The sequence below is a fragment of the Bombina bombina genome, chromosome 4 (assembly GCF_027579735.1).
Source record: "Bombina bombina isolate aBomBom1 chromosome 4, aBomBom1.pri, whole genome shotgun sequence".
Taxonomy (NCBI): domain Eukaryota; kingdom Metazoa; phylum Chordata; class Amphibia; order Anura; family Bombinatoridae; genus Bombina; species Bombina bombina.
Genome location: NC_069502.1, coordinates 546,046,338 through 546,066,317, shown reverse-complemented (window position 1 = coordinate 546,066,317; position 19,980 = coordinate 546,046,338). Strand labels below are relative to the sequence as shown.

The following is a 19,980-nucleotide window of genomic DNA, read 5'->3' as shown; positions in this document are numbered from 1 at the left end:
TGGAAATTAAGAACCTGACCTCCAAGAGGAGGCATAGACAACCCAGCCAAAGGCTTAAATACCTCCCCCAATCCCCTCATCCCCCAGTCATTCTTTGCCTTTCATTTCAGGAGGATGGCAGAGAGGTGCCGAAGTTTCGGTGGTCTCTTATGGAGAGTACTACTCTTCACTGTGGGACGGGAGTTTAAGTAGTCCTAACAAGCCTTTCAGCTCAGGGCCTGGGTGAAAGTTAGAGTCCGAAGATGCAGGGAGGGCTCTCCTCTGCGACACCATCCGACTCATATTAACAGCTCTTACAGCAATCGGCGTTGACGAGTTTCGCAGACTTTCTTCTCTCAAGTCCATGTCAGAAGCGATGCTACGACCTGTCACACTTGAAGGGCCGTGTTCCTGTTCCACGGCGTGGATTTTTGTAAGATCGTTTTATTTTTATTATATTGATAACACAGAAGACGGCCACAGTGTGGCGCCTTTTATCTTTATAGAATCAATGGTTAATATTACTGTAAAGGGGATTATTGAACAGGGGGATTTATACATGATATTCTTTATTGTGTCATTGCTGCTTTGTGTGCAGGATGAGGCTCTGGCAATGTGGTGGAACTGACAGGTTCATTTCCGGGAGTTTTTTGCACGCCCCTTTTTTTTGCGCGTTTTCTCCTTTCGGCAGGGGCGGTCCTGTTAGGGTTCTTCACTTCCGGTCTGATCTGCGACGGAGGAGACAAAGCGGTTTCTCTAGTCCGGGTCCTAGGAGGTGGTCAGTGCCCCGGATATTGGCGGTTATAAAGGTGCCTGTTCTTAATTTTGTAATTAAGATAAAAGCTATGGAGGATTCTGACGCATTGGATCTTTATCTAAGTATTTTACCTGTGTTTGTGAGGTTTCGGTAGACCAGCCTGCGCAACTATGTTCCACATGCCTTGAAAGAGCTACAGCATCTAAAAGCTACGACATCTAAAAATAAGAGACTGTCTAGTGCTACCACCTCTGAGGGTTCTCTGTCCCGTGAGGTGTGTTCCCTAATTGCGTCCCCTATTCCACATGCAGCACCCCAGAGTCCAACTGTTACCCCTTCGGGGGAGATTTGCTGTCCGCCAGATTTTGTGGACCAACTTCAAACGGCAGTCTCTAAAGTGATCCATGCTTTACTGCGTTCTGCTAAGCGCAAGCGTAGAGCTTTTCAGAGCGGCCCGACTCAGGATTCATCTATGTCGGAAACTCCTGCGGAGTGGTACGACGATGAGGCCCACTCCGACGCTTCGGAGGGGGTTCTTTCTGATTCGGAGTCCGTGTCATCTAAACCTCCGGCGGCGGAGGAGCCTAGCTATAGGTTTAAAATAGAGAATTTGAGCTTTTTGCTGAAGCAAGTGCTTGCTACTCTGGAGGTTCCGGAGCCGAAGCTTCCGGAACAACCTTCCATTCCTAAGCTGGACAGGGTGTATGAGGACAGGGTGGTGCCCCAGACCTTCCCGGTCCCTGTAAAGATGTCAAATATTATAAAGAATGAATGGGAGCTATTAGGTTCTTTCTTTTCCCCTTCTTCTAACTTTAAAAAGCTTTTCCCCGTTCCAGAGGCGCAGCTTGAGCTGTGGGGAACCATTCCCAAGGTGGATGGGGCTATCTCCACGCTCTAGAGGATAGCTTGTCGTTCAAGGAGCCCATTGATAAAAAGTTGGAAAACATGTTAAGGAAAATGTTTCAGCACACAGGGTTTGTTTTTCAACCGGCAGCTGTGTCATATTGGTGTGATTCTCTGTGTGAGATGATTGAGGGCGAGCCCTCTTTCGAAGAAGTTCAGGAAAGGATTAAGGCGCTGAAGGTTGCCAATTCTTTCATTTGCAACACCAATATGCAAATTATTCTTGGTCGGCGGACATGACTTCTAAGCTAAGGTTACTGTCCCTGCCTTTTCAAGGTAAGATTTTGTTCGGTCCAGGCCTGGATTAGATTATATCCACGGTTACGGGAGGCAAGGGTGTCTTCCTGCCCCAGGATAAGAAGGCTAAGCCTAAGGGTTCTAATTTTCATCCCTTTCGCGCGCACATGGCCCAACGCCAGCAGCCCGCCGTGAAGGCGGACCAATCTAAGGGAGCCTGGAAGCCTGCTCAGGCTTGGAAGAAGTCTAAGCAGAACAAGAAGCCCGGCGAAACAAAATCGGCATGAAGGGACAGCCCCCGACAGGTCTACGGACCAAGTAGGTGGCAGATTGTCTCTCTTCTCTGACGCCTGGTTGCAGGATGTTCAGGACCCTTGGGTTCTGGAGGTTGTCTCCCATGGTTACAGGATAGGATTCAGGTTGGGGGACGCCAGAGATCGATCTCATGGCGTCCCGATTAAATTGCAAGCTTCCCCGATATGGATCGAGGTCGAGGGACCCCCAAGCGAAGCTGATAGATACGTTGGCGGTACCTTGGGAATTCAGTCTAGTGTACATTTTTCCTTACCGCTTCTACCTCGTGTAGTGGCATGCATAATGCAGAAGAGAGCGTTGTCCATTCTGATTGCTCCTTCGTGGCAGTGGAGGACGTGGTTTGCGGATCTTGTGGGGATGTCATCCTCTCCGCCGTGGAGGTTACCCTCTCGCAGGGATCTGCTGGAACAGGGTCCTTTTCAACATCAGAATCTAGATTCTCTGTAGCTGACTTCGTGGAGATGGAACGCTTAGTCCTAGCCAAGAGAGGTTTTTCTGAAACCGTGATTGATACTGTCAGGATTTTCTTTTGGCCCTTCCCCCTTCTCCTTTAAAAGCTTCCCCTCAGCTGCAGACAAGTGCTTAGTAATTTGTCTAGCTTTCCTAACACTGTGCTGAGCTGCAGTGTGTTTGTTGTTACCGCCTATGTAAATCAAGGATTCCTACAGCAAATACTACTCAAAGACTTTCTCCCTCATCTGGGGATATTGCTTCTACTTATTCCCAGCTTTCTGGATGTGACACTTATTTGGAACAGTGTTATATCACCGTTTACTTAGCACTTTCGTTTCACTACGAATCCTAACTTACCTGAAGTTTCCATTACGGCTTATGTATAACTAAGTGAAGCCTGCGTGTCATTTAATCTCCTACTCTGCACCGCTCTTAAACCTCAGACGTTACTCTGTACTAGTAACGCTCCTCTTTTCCTCTCAGCCGCAACCGGAGATTCAACCCGAGACATACGGAGGTCACATGACAGCAGCTCACTACAGCTGATCACCCGGGCTGCTGCCTAGCCGCACTGGCTAACTCAGAGCTAAAACCTATGCAGCGTGTCTCCAGTTCTTATGCTGCTTCATCCCCTCAGTCTGGAGTTGTGAACAAGCTTTCAGGACATTGCTACTCGCAACCTCCTACTGACTTCTAGTTCTAAATCAGCTATTCTCACTACCGGAATAACTTAGCTCCCAAATCTTAAAGGGACAGGCATACCTGTTATATTCAAAAATGGATTCACATACAAAGCCAGTTATCTATATCCTACATTGTCACAATTCAAGGATAACTCAGCTGTTGATATATTAAGCCTTCTAATAGCTCACTAAATACTACTTTATAGATTTTGGTACTGTAGTATACTTGCAGGATCTTTTCAATAATTTCATAACAAAAGAAGGAAGCAAATTAAATAATAGAAGTAAATTGGAAAGTTGTTTAAAATTATATTCTCTATCTGAATCATGAAAGAAAACTTTTGGGTTTCATGTCCCTTTAAGGTTTTACAGAGGGCTCCGTTTGAGCCTATGTATTCTCTTGACATAAGGATCCTGTCTTGAATGGTTCTTTTCCTGTTAGCCATCGCATCGACCCGCAGAGTTTCCGAACTGGTGGCCTTGCAACATGAGCCCCCTTATCTGGTGTTTCACGTGGATAAGACTGTTCTTCGCACAGGCTTGAGATTTCTTCCCAAGGTGGTGTCTGACCGTAACATCAATCAGGAAATAGTTGTTCCTTCTTTGTGCCCTAGTCCCTCTTCTTCTAATACGAGGCTACTTCATAATCTGGATGTGGTTCGTGCCTTGAAGTTCTATCTTCAGGCGACTAAAGATTTCAAACAATTCAACTCTCTTTTTGTAGTCTATTCAGGGAAGCGAAGGGGTCAACGGGCCTCTGCTACTTCTTTGTCTTTTTGGCTGAGGAGCTTGATCCGCCTCGCCTATGAGACGGCGGGACACAAGCCCCCTCAGAGGATTACGACTCATTCTACTACAGCTGTGGCTTCTTCTTGGGCCTTCAAAAATGAGGCTTCTATGGAGCAGATTTGTAAGGCGGCTACCTGGTCATCCTTGCATACTTTCACAAAGTTTTACAAATTTGACGTCTTTGCTTCTGCGGAAGCTGTTTTTGTGAGATTCAAGCTATTAAAGCTATGGGGTCCTCAGTTTAAGGGTCTGCCTTTACTCTCCTGGTTTCATTCAGTGTCCTCTAGAGCTTGGGTATATGTTTCCCAATAGTAATGAATTAAACCGTGGACTCACCTTCCCTTTAGATGGAAAACATAATTTATGCTTACCTGATCATTTTATTTCCATCATGGAGAGCAGAGTCCACGTCTCCCGCCTGTATCTCCGGTGGGCGGCCCCAAATTTAATGTTTTTTTCTGGCACCATTTATACCCTGATATTTCTCCTACTGTTCCTTGTTCCCTCGGCAGAATGACTGGGGAATGAGGGGATTGGGGGAGGTATTTAAGCCTTTGGCTGGGTTGTCTTTGCCTCCTCCTGGTGGCCAGGTTCTTAATTCCCAATAGTAATGAATAAAGCCGTGGACTCTCCTCCCCACGATAGAAATAAAATTATCAGGTAAGCATAATTTATGTTTTTTACAAAAAATATATTAGAAATGTTTTCTCATGAGGTATTGTTTAGCTGTTAAATTTTGGTTCTTTTTCTCCGTTTGTATTTTGTGTATGTATATCCCAGGAATTTATGATGCCTGCAACACCAAGATGGATAATAATCGTATTTAATAAACTGTTTTTTTGTTATTTAAGGTATATATAAAAAGCGCTAATTTAGTTAAAAAAAAGTTCAATAACAAATTGTGTTAAAAACAGAAAGCAACTTACTTATAAATTGAGCACTTAGAAATTCTCAGTGCACCTATTGCCTTTAGTGAGATAAGGGAGCATATGATTTTGCAGCAAAAGTCCTCTACTGAGCATTGGCAAGAAAGTGAAAAGAGCTAGTACAGGTGTCTCCTAGCAACCACTTTAAATGAAAAGCTACTTACTTTGCCTTCCTGTAGAGACCATGGCCCCCTTTGTAGGGCTGTGACAGATAGTAATGGAACCGCACAAATGTTAAGAAGTAAAAAATAATAATAATAATAAAAAAAATATTTATATATAAATCATTGCAATTTGAATTAACATTTTAAAATTATTTTAACCAAGTATAATCCACTGCTTAGTCATTTTTATTAAATCAATGTATATCCATTGTTTTAGAATATTTTACATTTCTCTAAAATGTGTCTTTTTAAAATATCCGTTTAGGAAAATTCTTCACTTTACTGAACAGTAAATGCATTATTGATTATGCACTATTGTCCTTCAAGAACAACATAAAGTTTCTTACTATAAGTATGAACTAAATGTATGTCATTTTAAAAGCAGCCTGATGGCCAAGCTTACTAATGTAGAATAAACATGTCGAACACTGCTGTGCCTTGGCTTTGAATTAATTTGTACCAAAAAATGTGAATTCTCTTTGTTTTTAATGGTATTAGATGATATAGGATTTGTTCTTCTTTTTTTTATCTGGTAGCGACCATTAGAACAAAGCTTTCTATTATTTACAGTAGGGGTGCTGACAGCACATACAGGAGAATGGAAAATGTTGAGGTTTAATGACCATTAGCTATTAGTGGTGTGTCTTGCATCTGATAGTTATTATGGACACATACTGTGAAGACTAATCATTGTTTCAACAGAGCCCAGTTTGTGGAGAGTGTTATAGTCCAACTTCTGATGGAATTCTCTGCCTCCAGAAGCACCTTCAGATTCTGCATTCAAGGGCAAGATGGGAAACACTTCCTTCTGGTGAGAAATTGTCAAAGGTTTTTACTTAGTGACAGTGTAACTTATTGACATAATCAACCTTTAATAATCTTTTTCATATAGCACATTCATAATACAAATCATATTGTGTTTAAATTGTTCTAATGCGCATTAATCTAGGCCACTTAATGGCCTCTTGTTCTATTTGTGTCTCACTGAGAATAAATTGGACAAATTAAAACAAAAAAGCTTCTTATAATTTTCTAAAATATTTTCTTATATAAAATGTAATTAATGATCGGTTACGTGTTTTCTTTTTTTCTTTTTAACCAAGCATCACTAACAGTGACAACTGAAAAAGAAAAATATACAAATATATTTTAAAGCACATTTTTTTTATTGTCATTACTTCCCGGAAGCCGTTTTCTTATCCAACTGAATTTTTTTTACAGTCATTCTATCTGGCTTTAAATGGCTTCTTGTTTGATGTCACTGAACGCTAAAATTACATGTTAGAATGTTGTATGATTCAGTTTGTAATTAACTAGGTGTAATGTGTATGCAAGATATAAAGACATATTTAGCATTATTGGTTACTGCAGCACAGTTGGAGGTCAATTAGTTAGCTGTCCTAATCAGATCCAGAGACCAAAATGTTTGCAGGAGGAACTGGTAGTATGTAAAAGGCAACAAAGACAAGTTTCAGTAAAGAGAAGTGACCCTCAGTTATTGGAGTGTAAGTTATTCTGAAGAGAAATGCTTCATTGCCCAGGGTTAAATATAGGATTGGAGGATATAAGAGAGTGTGTGTGTGAAGAACATGTGATTTATGAGAGCATTAAAAATGAGAAAAAGTGAATGAAGCTAGAAACTAAATTTTAGAGATGTTTTAGGCATTCCAGAAGTGTGCTAAGACAAGATTTATTGTTTGCATGTACAGTGACAAATTTCTTTTTCATAAGATGCCAAGGTTCCATCTAAAAAGAATGCTATGCAATATTAGTAATATATAGCAACTATTTTTTTCCTGTGGATATTTGTTTAGAAAAGTAGAGAAAATCAATGGCCTAGACAATCAGTCTCATACTTTTTAATAAGTTTGTGGGTAATAAAAGACATCTTTCTCCCTCTCTCCCTTGTCCCGGGTTTGACTGGTAAAACCTATGAAAGATACAACCTATCACTAATATTAACAACTGGGCCTATATGGCATTTAAATAGGGGATTTTGTTTCAAAGTATTTAGGTCAAAGTATAGGGAAATTCCTGGCATAGTTGGGATTATCAGCTGTATTTACTTCATGGACGTCTGCACTTTTCAGTCAATAGAGTGTAGGCAGTGCAGTTGCATAGGTTACATTTTTGAGGATGCTGCCATACTAGGCCAGGATCAGAGGCTTGAGATAAATGTAATGTCAAGAGGGGATTGTATTCAAGTAGCTGACAGACCACATTAACATCAGCATATTTAACAGAAAATACTTTCATGTTGTTTGTGATTGACTCATACCTCATACATATCAGATTATATTTGACAATATCAAATGAATTATTTTCTATCTCTAAATTAAGTACCAACAAGTATTACAAATGGAAAAACACTCTGATTAGCAATTCCTCAGAATGAATCATAAGTAAACACAAATGCTGCACTAGAGAAAAGCAGGTACACACATAAAAGAAATCATAAAATATCTAAACACTCAGAATATATTGTTGAGAACAACCAAAAGTTAAATTAATAAATATAATTTCTTTCCTAAGATATGGTGAGTCCACAGGTTCATCAATTACTGTTGGGAATATCACTCCTGGCCAGCAGGAGGAGGCAAAGAGCACTACAGACAAACTGTTAAGTAGCACTTCCCTTCCCACAACCCCCAGTCATTCTCTTTAGCTTTGGGGCAAGGAGGAGGTGAAGTTTAGGTGTCTGAAGAAAATTTCACTTCAATGAAGATTTTTATTTTTTTGAAAGCCAGAGTAGGTTTGCTCTGATCTTTCCTTTCAAGTTTGGGTATAGCCGTACTCCACGTTAGTCTCTTTAGTAGGGCAGTGGTGGCTTTCAACCAGTTAGGAACTTGTGAGGAGGGCCTCACTACATTTTTCTAACATGTTACGGCCCTTGTATAGAAAGCCAAAGTAGGTTTACTTTGATCTTTCTTTTTGTCACAGGTCTCTGTAAGGAGTGGCATCCTTCCATACCATGTGAGCTGTCCTCCTGCCGGACAGCTAGATACAGGTAAGTGCTTTTTTATCTTCTAAGTATGGGAGGCTGTGCACGTCTAAGGACTCTGCAGAATTTATTGGGACACAATATATCCTTACTAGGATATTAATATTGACAGTGTGCAGGCACTTATTGTGAGATGGGAAACTGTTTCCCCTTTAGTGGTGAAAGTGGTTAACAATTACATGAGGCTATTATTGTAAATATTCATATGTGTGATCGTTTTATATTTTTAACGATCTTGTGACTGGATTACTGATTTGCTTATGCGAACTATGGCCCGGCTCCTTTTACATGTCTAAATTAGCTACTAATTTATCAAAGTTCTTCTCAGTGGTACAGGATGTTGTGGCTCCTAAACTTGACTTCAATGCTAAAGTTAGATTCTCTGAGAAATAAGAGCATTTAAATTTTAGCGTGCCGTTTTTTTAAAAACAAAATTTTTTTATTTTTTTATTTTAAGCTGCGCAAGTATGGCTTTGCCTTCCAGTCTCCACCTCCTTCTTGTAGGATCGGAGCGGCCCAATTCTGTCAGTTTCTGTGCGCTTACGTGACTAGGGCTCCTTCTCAGAATGAGAACGGAGTGGCGGGCAGATATACAGGCTTGACCTGTTGGGAGACTGTAGGTTTTTCCAGAGCCCACGATGTTCTTAGAACTTTGCGCATTAAAGTAGATCGATGGCGATCTGCTTGGTGCTGGGGGGGAGGAGTTTACACAAATGGCTGAGTCTTCCTGTTTAAATTAGAAGATATCTTGAATTATGAAGATTCTTCTTTTCTTTAAAAAGTCCCAATAGTGTCCTTTTATAATGAGAGGGACTTTTTTTTTTTTTTAATAGCTGTTTTCAGGAGACCTCCTTGTACATTTTCTTATTAAAAAATTTCCTTCACCTTAAGAAATTATTTTTTACTACATTTTAGAACAGAGTTCTGTTTTTATGTGTATTTCTTTCATGTAATTAGCAAGAGTCCATGAGCTAGTGACGTATGGGATATACATTCCTACCAGGAGGGGCAAAGTTTCCCAAACCTTAAAATGCCTATAAATACACCCCTCACCACACCCACAATTCAGTTTTTACAAACTTTGCCTCCGATGGAGGTGGTGAAGTAAGTTTGTGCTAGATTCTACGTTGATATGCGCTCCGCAGCAAGTTGGAGCCCGGTTTTCCTCTCAGCGTGCAGTGAATGTCAGAGGGATGTGAGGAGAGTATTGCCTATTTGAATGCAGTGATCTCCTTCTACGGGGTCTATTTCATAGGTTCTCTGTTATCGGTCGTAGAGATTCATCTCTTACCTCCCTTTTCAGATCGACGATATACTCTTATATATACCATTACCTCTGCTGATTCTCGTTTCAGTACTGGTTTGGCTTTCTACAAACCTGTAGATGAGTGTCCTGGGGTAAGTAAATCTTATTTTCTGTGACACTCTAAGCTATGGTTGGGCACTTTGTTTATAAAGTTCTAAATATATGTATTCAAACATTTATTTGCCTTGACTCAGAATGTTCAACTTTCCTTATTTTTCAGACAATCAGTTTCATATTTGGGATAATGCATTTGAATTAATCATTTTTTCTTACCTTTCAAAAATTTGACTCTTTTTTCCCTGTGGGCTGTTAGGCTCGCGGGGGCTGAAAATGCTTCATTTTATTGCGTCATTCTTGGCGCGGATTTTTTTGGCGCAAAAATTCTTTTCCGTTTCCGGCGTCATACGTGTCGCCGGAAGTTGCGTCATTTTTTTGACGTTATTTTGCGCCAAAAATGTCGGCGTTCCGGATGTGGCGTCATTTTTGGCGCCAAAAGCATTTAGGCGCCAAATAATGTGGGCGTCTTGTTTGGCGCTAAAAAAATATGGGCGTCGCTTTTGTCTCCACATTATTTAAGTCTCATTATTTATTGCTTCTGGTTGCTAGAAGCTTGTTCACTGGCATTTTTTTCCCATTCCTGAAACTGTCATTTAAGGATTTTGTTCAATTTTGCTTTATATGTTGTTTTTTCTATTACATATTGCAAGATGTTCCACGTTGCAACTGAGTCAGAAGATACTTTAGGAAAATCACTGCCGGGGCTGGATCTACCAAGCTAAGTGTATCTGCTATAACTTTTTGGTATCTGTTTCTCCAGCTGTTGTTTGTATTGCATGTCATGACAAACTTATTAATGCAGATAAAATTTCCTTTAGTACTGTTATATTACCTGTTGCTGTTCCGTCAACATCTAAATTTCAGAGTGTTCCTGATAAACATAAGAGATTTTATTTTTTAAATCCATTTAGAAGGCTATGTCTGTTATTTCTCCTTCTAGTTTACATAAAAGTCCTTTAAAACTTCTCTTTTTTTCAGATGAATTTTTAAATGAACATCATCATTCTGATACTGATAATGGTTCTTCTGGTTCAGAGGTTTCTGTCTCAGAGGTTGATGCTGATAAATCTTTGTATTTGTTCAAGATGGAATTTATTCGTTCTTTATTTTAAAGAAGTATTAATTGCTTTAGATATAGAGGATTCTAGTCCTCTTGATACTGAATCCAAACGTTTAAATAGGGTTTTTAAATCTCCTGTAGTTATTCCAGAAGTGTTTAATCTCCCTGATGTTTTTTCTGAAGTATTTTCCAGGGAATGGAATAATTTGGGTAATTCTTTTACTCCTTCTAAACGTTTAAGCAATTATATCCTGTGCCATCTGACAGATTAGAGTTTTTTGGGACAAAATCCCTAAGGTTTGGGGCTGTCTCTATTCCTGCTAAAATGTACTACTATTTCTACGGCAGATAGTACTAAATTTAAGGATCCTTTAGATAAGAAAATTGAATCCTTTCTAAGAAAAGTTTACTTATGTTCAGGTAATCTTCTTAGACCTGCTATATTTTTACCGGATGTTGCTGCAGCTTCAACTTTTTGGTTAGAAGTTTTAGCACAACAAGTAACAGATCATAATTTTATAGCATTATTATTATTCTATAACATGCTAATAATTTTATTGGTGATACCATCTTTTGATATCATTATTGTTGATGTCAGGTATATGTCTCTAGCTATTTTAGCTAGAAAAGCTTTATGGATTAAACTTGGAATGCTGATATGTCTTCTAAGTCAACTTTGTTTTCCCTTTCTGTCCAGGGTAATAATCATTTTGTCGTTCTTTTTTTCATAATAAGGAACAAAAGCCTGATCCTTCATCCTCAGGAGCGGTATCAGTTTGGAAACTTTTTCCAGTTTGGAATATATCCAAGCCTTATAGAAACCTATAGTCAGCTCCTAAGTACCCATGAAGGTGCGGCCCTTTTTTCCAGTTCAGCTGGTATGGGGCAGATTACGTTTTCTTCAAAGGAATTTGGATCAATTCCGTTCTCAATCTCTGGTTTCAGAACATTGTTTCAGAAAGGTACAGAATTGGCTTCAAGTTAAGGCCTCCTGCTAAGAGATTTTTTTTCTTTCCCGTGTCCCAGTTAACACAGCAAGGCTCAGCATTTCTGAAATGTGTTTCAGATCTAGAGTTGGCTGGAGTAATTATGCCAGTTCCAGTTCTGGAACAGGGACTAGGGTTTTATTTTATCTCTTCATTGTACCAAAGAAGGTCAATTCCTTCAGACCAGTTCCGGATCTATCAATATTGAATCGTTATGTAAGGATACCAACATTCAAGATGGTTACTGTAGGACTATTCTGCCTTTTGTTTAGTAAGGGCATTATATGTCTACAATAGATTTACAGGATGTGTATCTGCATATTCCGATTCATCCAGATCATTTTTAGTGTCTGAGATTCTCTTTTTAGACAAGCATTACCAGTTTTGTGGCTCTACCGTTTGGCCTAGCCTCAGTTCCAAGAATTTTTTTCAAAGATTCTCGGTGCCCTTCTTTCTGTATTCAGAGAACGGGGTTTTGGTATTTCCTTATTTGGACGATTATCTTGGTATTTGCTCAGTCTTCTCATTCGAAGAATCTCATGCGAATCGATTTGTGTTGTTTCTTCAAGATCATGGTTGGAGGATCAATTTACCAAAAAGTTCATTGATTCCTCAGTCAAGGGTAACCTTTCTGGGTTTCCAGATAGATTCAGTGTCCATGACTCTGTCTTTAATAGACAAAAGACGTCTAAAATTGATTTCAGCTTGTTGAAACCTTCAGTCACAATCATTCCCTTCGGTAACCTTATGCATGGAAATTCTAGGTCTTATGACTGCTGCATCGGACGCGATTCCTTTTGCTCGTTTTCACATGCGACCTCTTCAGCTCTGTATGCTGAATCAATGGTGCAAGGATTACACAAAGATATCTCAATTTATATCTTTAAAAACCGATTGTTCGACACTCTCTAACGTGGTGGACAGATCACCATTGTTTAATTTAGGGGGCTTCTTTTTGTGCTTCCGACCTGGACTGTAATTTCAACAGATACAAGTCTCACAGGTTGGGGAGCTGTGTGGGGATCTCTGACGGCACAAGGAGTTTGGGAATCTCAGGAGGTGAGATTACCGATCAATATTTTGGAACTCCGTGCAATTTTCAGAGCTCTTCAGTTTTGGCCTCTTCTGTAGAGAGAATCGTTCATTTGTTTTCAGACAGACAATGTCACAACTGTGGCATACATCAATCATCAAGGAGGGACTCACAGTCCTCTGGCTATGAAAGAAGTATCTCAAATTTTTTTGGTTTGGGCGGAATCCAGCTCCTGTCTAATCTCTGCGGTTTATATCCCAGGTGTAGACAATTGGGAAGCGGATTATCTCAGCCGCCAAATGTTCCATCCGGGCGAATGGTCTCTTCACCCAGAGGTATTTCTTCAGATTGTTCAAATGTGGGAACTTCCAGAAATAGATCTGATGGCGTCTCATCTAAACAAGAAACTTCCCAGATATCTGTCCAGATCCCGGGATCCTCAGGCGGAGGCAGTGGATGCATTTTCACTTCCTTGGAAGTATCATCCTGCCTATATTTTTCCGCCTCTAGTTCTTCTTCCAAGAGTAATCTCCAAGATACTGAAGGAATGCTCGTTTGTTCTGCTGGTAGCTCCGGCATGGCCTCACAGGTTTGGTATGCGGATCTTGTCCGGATGGCCTCTTGCCAACCATGGACTCTTCCGTTAGACCAGACTTTCTGTCGCAAGGTCCTTTTTTCCATCAGGATCTGAAATCCTTAAATTTATAGGTATGGAGATTGAACGCTTGATTCTTGGTCAAAGAGATTTCTCTGACTCTGTGATTAATACTATGTTACAGGCTCGTAAATCTGTATCTAGAGAGATATATTATAGAGTCTGGAAGACTTATATTTTTTGGTGTCTTTCTCATCATTTTTCTTGGCATTCTTTTAGAATGCCGAGAATTTTTTTCAGTTTCTTCAGGATGGTTTAGATAAGGGTTTGTCTGCAAGTTCCTTGAAAGGACAAATCTCTGCTCTTTCTGTTCTTTTTCACAGAAAGATTGCTATTCTTCCTGATATTCATTGTTTTGTACAAGCTTTGGTTCGTATAAAACCTGTCATTAAGTCAATTTCTCCTCCTTGGAGTTTGATTTTGGTTCTGGGAGCTCTTCAAGCTCCTCCCTTTGAACCTATGCATTCATTGGTCATTAAATTACTTTCTTGGGAAGTTTTGTTCCTTTTGGCCATCTCTTCTGCCAGAAGAGTTTCTGAATTATCTGCTCTTTTCTTGTGTCTCCTTTTCTGATTTTTCATCAGGATAAGGCGGTGTTGCGAACTTCTTTTGAATTTTTACCTAAAGTTGTGATTTCCAACAACATTAGTAGAGAAATTGTGGTTCCTTCATTATGTCCTAATCTTAAGAATTCTAAGGAGAAAGCATTGCATTCTTTGCATGTTGTTAGAGCTTTGAAATATTATGTTGAAGCTACTAAGTCTTTCCGAAAGACTTCTAGTCTATTTGTTATCTTTTCCGGTTCTAGAAAAGGCCAGAAAGCTTCTGCCATTTCTTTGGCATCTTGGTTGAAATCTTTAATTCATCTTGCCTATGTTGAGTCGGGTAAAACTCCGCCTCAGAGGATTACAGCTCATTCTACCAGGTCAGTTTCTACTTCCTGGGCGTTTAGGAATGAAGCTTCGGTTGATCAGATTTGCAAAGCAGCAACTTGGTCCTCTTTGCATACTTTTTCAATTCTACCTTTTTGATGTATTTTCTTCTTCTGAAGCAATTTTTGGTAGAAAAGTACTTCAGGCAGCGGTTTCAGTCTGAATCTTCTGCTTATGTTTTTTTTTTTTTGTAAACCATTTATTTATGTCCAACAATGAGTACAGGTTCCATGAAAACAAGAAGCCATGATTTTAGAGTTCATAAACAACCAACAGACAGAAAAAGAAAGACAATGGGGAGAAAATAATGATTATTAACCAAAATTACATATTACCCATCATGTGCACAATTGATAAAACCTAAGCCGTCTGCCTAATTTTTTATTACTCATTGTTGGAGTGTTTTATTTATAAGGATTGAGGGGAAAAAAAAGAGGGAAAAGGAAAGAAAGAAGAAAAAAGAGAGGAAGAAGAAAAAAAAAAAAAAAAAAAGAAAAAAAGGAAAAAAAAAAAAAAAAAAGTCCCGGGTCTCTCATTCCCTCCCCAATTCACCACATACCCAACACCACTAATTCCGAATTCTTAAATGGAGAGATTAAGTAATCGATTTCTCTCTCAGGGAAAATCTTAATAAATGGAGCCCACTTGTCAAAAAATTTCTTTACATCAGGTTCATTGTCTATGTTAGTATTTTTCTGTTCTAAAACATATTGTTTCTTTAAATGATCCCTGATTTCAACAATGGTTGGCACCGACCTCATTTTCCATTTCTGGCAGAGCAGATATCTGGTAGCTAAGATAGATAGATTAACTAGTTTCTCATTAGGCTGTCGCCCTATTCCAGATTTCAGACAGAATACAATCTGGAACAGGGAGAGAGATATTTGTTCAATTTTAAGTTTACTTTTAAGCCAGTATTCCAGCTTGCTCCAAACATTGCTCACTCTGGGACATTGCCAGAACATATGAACTATGTCAGCAGCAAAATAAGAACATTTGGGACATTTATTAAATTGATGATTACGGACTCTGAGGCCTCTTTCCGGGGTGAAGTATGCCCTATGCAAGAGTTTTAAATGAGCATCACGCCAATTGAGGGAGGATGTTGTTTTTGTTACTTTATTAATTGACAATTGGATAGTTTCTGAGTCAATATTGCTGTATGGGATTAAAGTATCCCAGGACCCGGCCAGTTTTTCCAATATCGGGGTTGCTTTGGTAAGGTTCAATGAATAGTAACATGGGGCAATAGACATGGAAGAATTTTTAGTTATCATTAACCAGGTTTCTAAACTTCCCAAGGACCAATTCCATCCGATCTTGTGTACAAGCTCTGTAATATAGTGTCTTATCTGTAAATATGCATAGAAATCTTTATTTGATAAATTGAATTCATGTCTCAACTCCTCAAAAGATTTAATACATTTTCTCTCCTGATTGACAAAGTGAATAACCCTGTCCAGCCCCTTGCTATGCCATCTATTAAAGATAAGTGAATCCAATCCTGGTTGGAAATTCGGGTTTCTAGTTAGGGGAAGATGTTTTGACCCCATAGGGCTTATAGAGAGGGATTTAGATATTTTGAACCAAGCTTTAATCGGGTTTGAAATAGATTTAAGCTCCTTTATACTTCTGGGGAGATCTTTAGGGCTCGTATGTGCAAGAGCTATTGGGGAATATGGGTCACATATATTAAATTCAAGGTCATTATTTAAGACATAGTTCTTAATGGAAAACCAATCTGCTATTATGCGGGCCAAAAAGCAAAGATTATAAAATCTTAAGTTCGGAAGTGCCAATCCTCCCAGCTCCCTTGGCACCATTAGTTTAGCAAGGGCTATTTTAGGCCTCTTCCCCTGCCATACAAACTGCCCAATTGATGAGTTCATTGAGCGTATGTCTCTCTCAAATAAAATTAAAGGGACATTCTGTAAAATATAAAGCAGTTTTGGGAGCAGGGTCATTTTAACTAAGGCTGAGCGACCGGATATTGAAAGTGGTAGATTTTGCCAGGCCTTAAGCCTTTCTTTGATAAAGCTTAACATTGGGGTTATGTTCATCTTATATAGATCTTTTAAATTAATTGGTATTTTGATTCCCAAGTATTTCAATGAATCTGTTACTACTCTAAAGGGTAAGTCTGTCTTACTAGTTTTATTTTTCCTGAGCCACATTAGTTCCGATTTTATCGCATTTACTTTGTATCCTGAGAATACCCCGAAGTGGTCAGTGATTTGCAGTAGTTTTGGAATATTTTGCGCTGTATTAGATATGTATATAAGTAGGTCATCCGCATATAGTCCGACTTTCATTTCATGCCTCCTAATTTTTATGCCCTCCAGTGAGTTCCTAATTCTAATTGCTAGGGGTTCTATGGCTAGGTCAAAAAGGAGCGGGGAGAGAGGACAGCCCTGACGAGTGCCCCTTTTTAATGCAATTGGTGGGGAGATATCATCGTTAATAATCAATCTTGTGGAAGAGTGACTATAGAGGCTCTCCACAAATTTAGGGAAATTCCCTACAATCCCGAACCTTGCTAATGAGAGAATTAGATGTTTGTGAACTACCATGTCAAAAGCTTTTTCCGCATCAAGTGACAAGATGGCCAGGTCCGGGGAGTCCTCTCCCCCCGCCCCCTGTGGGATCACTCCCTGAATATATTCCATAGTCACCAGTAATTCCCTAATCTTTGCAGACGAGTTACGATTATTGAGAAAACCAGCTTGGTCCGGATGGATTACTATAGATAGGATAGCCTGGAGCCTAGTTGCTAAAATGGAGGAGAGTATTTTATAGTCTGAATTTAACAATGCAATTGGTCTATAAGACTCCTTACATGTAGGGTCCTTCCCTTCTTTTAAGATCAAAGTAGTTAAAGAAGACGCAAAGGAGGATGTGGGTTGTTTATGAGAAATAAAGATATCATTATAAAGGTTTGCTAAATAAGGAACTATCTCCGACGATAAGATTTTATAGAGCTCATTGGGCAATCCATCCGGTCCAGCTGCCTTGTTCAAGGGGAGCTTAGAGATTATTTTTCCAATTTCTTCCCGCGTAATAGGGGCGTTAAGTCTAGCGGCCTCCTCGGAGGTAATCCTAGGAAAGATAATATTACTGTAGAATTCGGCTGCTTTATCTATGTCAAAGTCTGTATTAGTATAAAGTTGTTGGTAGTATTGATGAAACAAATTTGTGATTTCATCAGAGCTAGAGAGATATTTCTCATTATGTTGGATTTTATCAATGTTAGATTTTTTGTTCTCACTTTTAATTAGTTTAGATAGCATTTTACCAGACCTATTTCCGAATTTGTGTAATTTAGCTTGCAATCTAATCTCGTTATGTGTTTCCTGAGCTAGAAAGAAGGTATCTCTTGCTGCTTTAATTCGTATGTACTTTGCCCAGTTTAGAGGAGTTCTCTCTAATAGGTAAGTGTTGTAGGCGTTAACCAGAGAATTATAGGCTTCCTTTTCCCTTGCTTTTTTTTTTTTATTTTGGATGATGGAATATGCTGTGATTTCTCCTCTGAGGACTGCCTTAGCAGTTTCCCAGAAGATATCTGAACGGTCCACATAGTTAATATTAAATTGCGCATATTCCGTGAATCGATTCCTGAGCCACTGTTTAAACTTCAAGTCAGTAAAAAGGAAATAAGGGAAGAAAAAACGGAGGGTCTTTGTTTTAGATTGTACCCAATTAAATTCAAGGGAGATAGGCCCGTGGTCTGATAGAAAAATTGGCATTATCTGAGATTTAATCTTTAAGGAACTCAGATGATCACTAATCAAGAATAAATCGATCCTGGACAAGGTTTTGTGAGCCTTGGATAGGCAAGTGAAATCTTGTGTGTCGGGATTCTGATATCTCCAGATATCTCGCAGGGAAAGAATTTGTTTAATCTTTTTGACCAACTTAAAATCAAGATTATCCTTCTTCTGTTTCAGAGGCTTAGAGTCTTTTCTAAGTCTGTCTATAGGGCATTGGGGGGCCATATTAAAGTCCCCCCCCAGAATTAAATAACCTTCCACACAGGAAAGAAGTTTAGTTTGTAATAAATCCCAGAATTCCGGGTCAGTTTTATTCGGGCCATAGACATTACAAATTGTATATTTTGTCCGGCCTATTTTTACTTTGACTACTACATATCTCCCCCCGGGATCGGCCTCAGAGTACAGAACCTCTGCTTGAATTTTTTTGCCTATAAGTATTGCAACTCCCCTTTTCTTCCCTTGACTTGGTGCTACATAGACCTCTTTTACCCAGGATGATTTTAGTTTTAATGACTCCTCTAAACCTAAATGGGTTTCCTGTATTAGGCCAATATCCGCCTGAACCTTCCGCAAATGTGATAAGATGGCTTTACGTTTGATGGGGGAGGAAATTCCTCCAACATTCCACGATACAATTTTAAAATTATCAGGATTAAACGTCATATTTCTCTATGTATAAAGGAAGTGGTATTGGTGGAATGAGGAGGGACGAGAGAACCGGGCGGGAGGAGAAAGAGGAGAGAGGGGAGAAAGAGAAAAAAAGAGAGAAAAAAAAAAAAAAAAAAAAAAAACACAGAACCCCCAGACAAAAAAGTGGGAAAGGGGGAAAAAATAAAAAAGAGTAGGAGGGGACTAGTTCCCCGTGGTTTATAGTCACTTCCATCATACTCTGCCTACTTAAGCTGCTAATTTGTAAGCTATATTTATGTATCTAAAGTCTTAAGAAGATTCTCCGCCATTTGAAAATCATCTGTAATGTGTGTTGTCCCATTTATTACTACCTTCAGTTTTGAGGGATAGAAAAGGGCCGCCCTACAACCTTGATGAATAAACTTAGAACAAATTGGGGCCAACTCTCTTCTCTTTAAGGCTGTATCTGCCGCAAAATCCTGAAAAATCAGAATTCTACTGTCTTCTATTGTAATTGGTTGATTCTTCCGAAAATACTGCAGGAGAAGATCTTTATCTTTATAATTCAATAATCTAGCGATTATAGGTCGCGGTCTCCTGCTAATGTTACTGTCAGGGCGTAGAGGTCCCATTCTATGGGCTCTTTCTACTATAATAGGTGGGTGTGTAGAGGGGATTTTTAGCGCTCTAGTAAGTGTGTGAGAAATAAAGGTATCAAGGTTTTCAAATTTTTTATTTTCAGGAAGACCTATTATTCTCAGGTTGTTCCGCCTAGAGCGGTTTTCGAGGTCTTCGACCCTGTCTAACAATTTTTGTATTATTTTAGCTGAGGTCTCTATTTTGGTACTATACATCGTTGCTTGGTCTTCTAGGTCTGAGACCCTCTGTTCTGCTTCTTGCAGTCTTCCCGAGAATTGCCTCACTTCTTGGGTTAGGGAGGAAATATCTAGCTTAATATCGGATTTAAGTAGTTCAAATTTGGGGGCGAGAGCCTCCGTGATATTAGACACCAATGCCTGCATATCAAGATTTTCTGATAATAATGTCATATTACTGGGGTTTGTTTGTTCCTTAAGTTTCCTGTCTTTATGTCTTCCTGCCATATTTGGGGAAGGATTTTTAGGGGAGTTAGAAAGGAATTTATCCATGTACCACGTGGTGTAAGTGAACAATTAAGTGCCACACGCGGGGGGAGAGAAAAAAAAAAAAAAAAAAAAGGGGGGGTGAATTGGGAGTGATGGATTGTGTGCAGGAAAAGGTAGTGCAAGTTGTGCCAGTGAGGGAAGCTGGGAAGTGAGGGGGTAGTATCTAGGGGCTACTGGAGCCCGGCGGTGCAAGGGGCAC

At 39.5% G+C, this 19,980-nt stretch overlaps 1 protein-coding gene across 1 annotated transcript in view; it reads left to right on the top strand.

Moving 5' to 3' along the window:
- Positions 1 to 19,980, top strand: part of UBE3D (ubiquitin protein ligase E3D) — an 875,767-nt gene that overhangs the window by 293,091 nt on the left and 562,696 nt on the right. Inside the window, exon 7 of the mRNA XM_053712029.1 lies at positions 5,909 to 6,017. Coding sequence (XP_053568004.1) covers positions 5,909 to 6,017 — 109 coding nt within the window. The remainder of the gene's footprint in view (positions 1 to 5,908; positions 6,018 to 19,980) is intronic.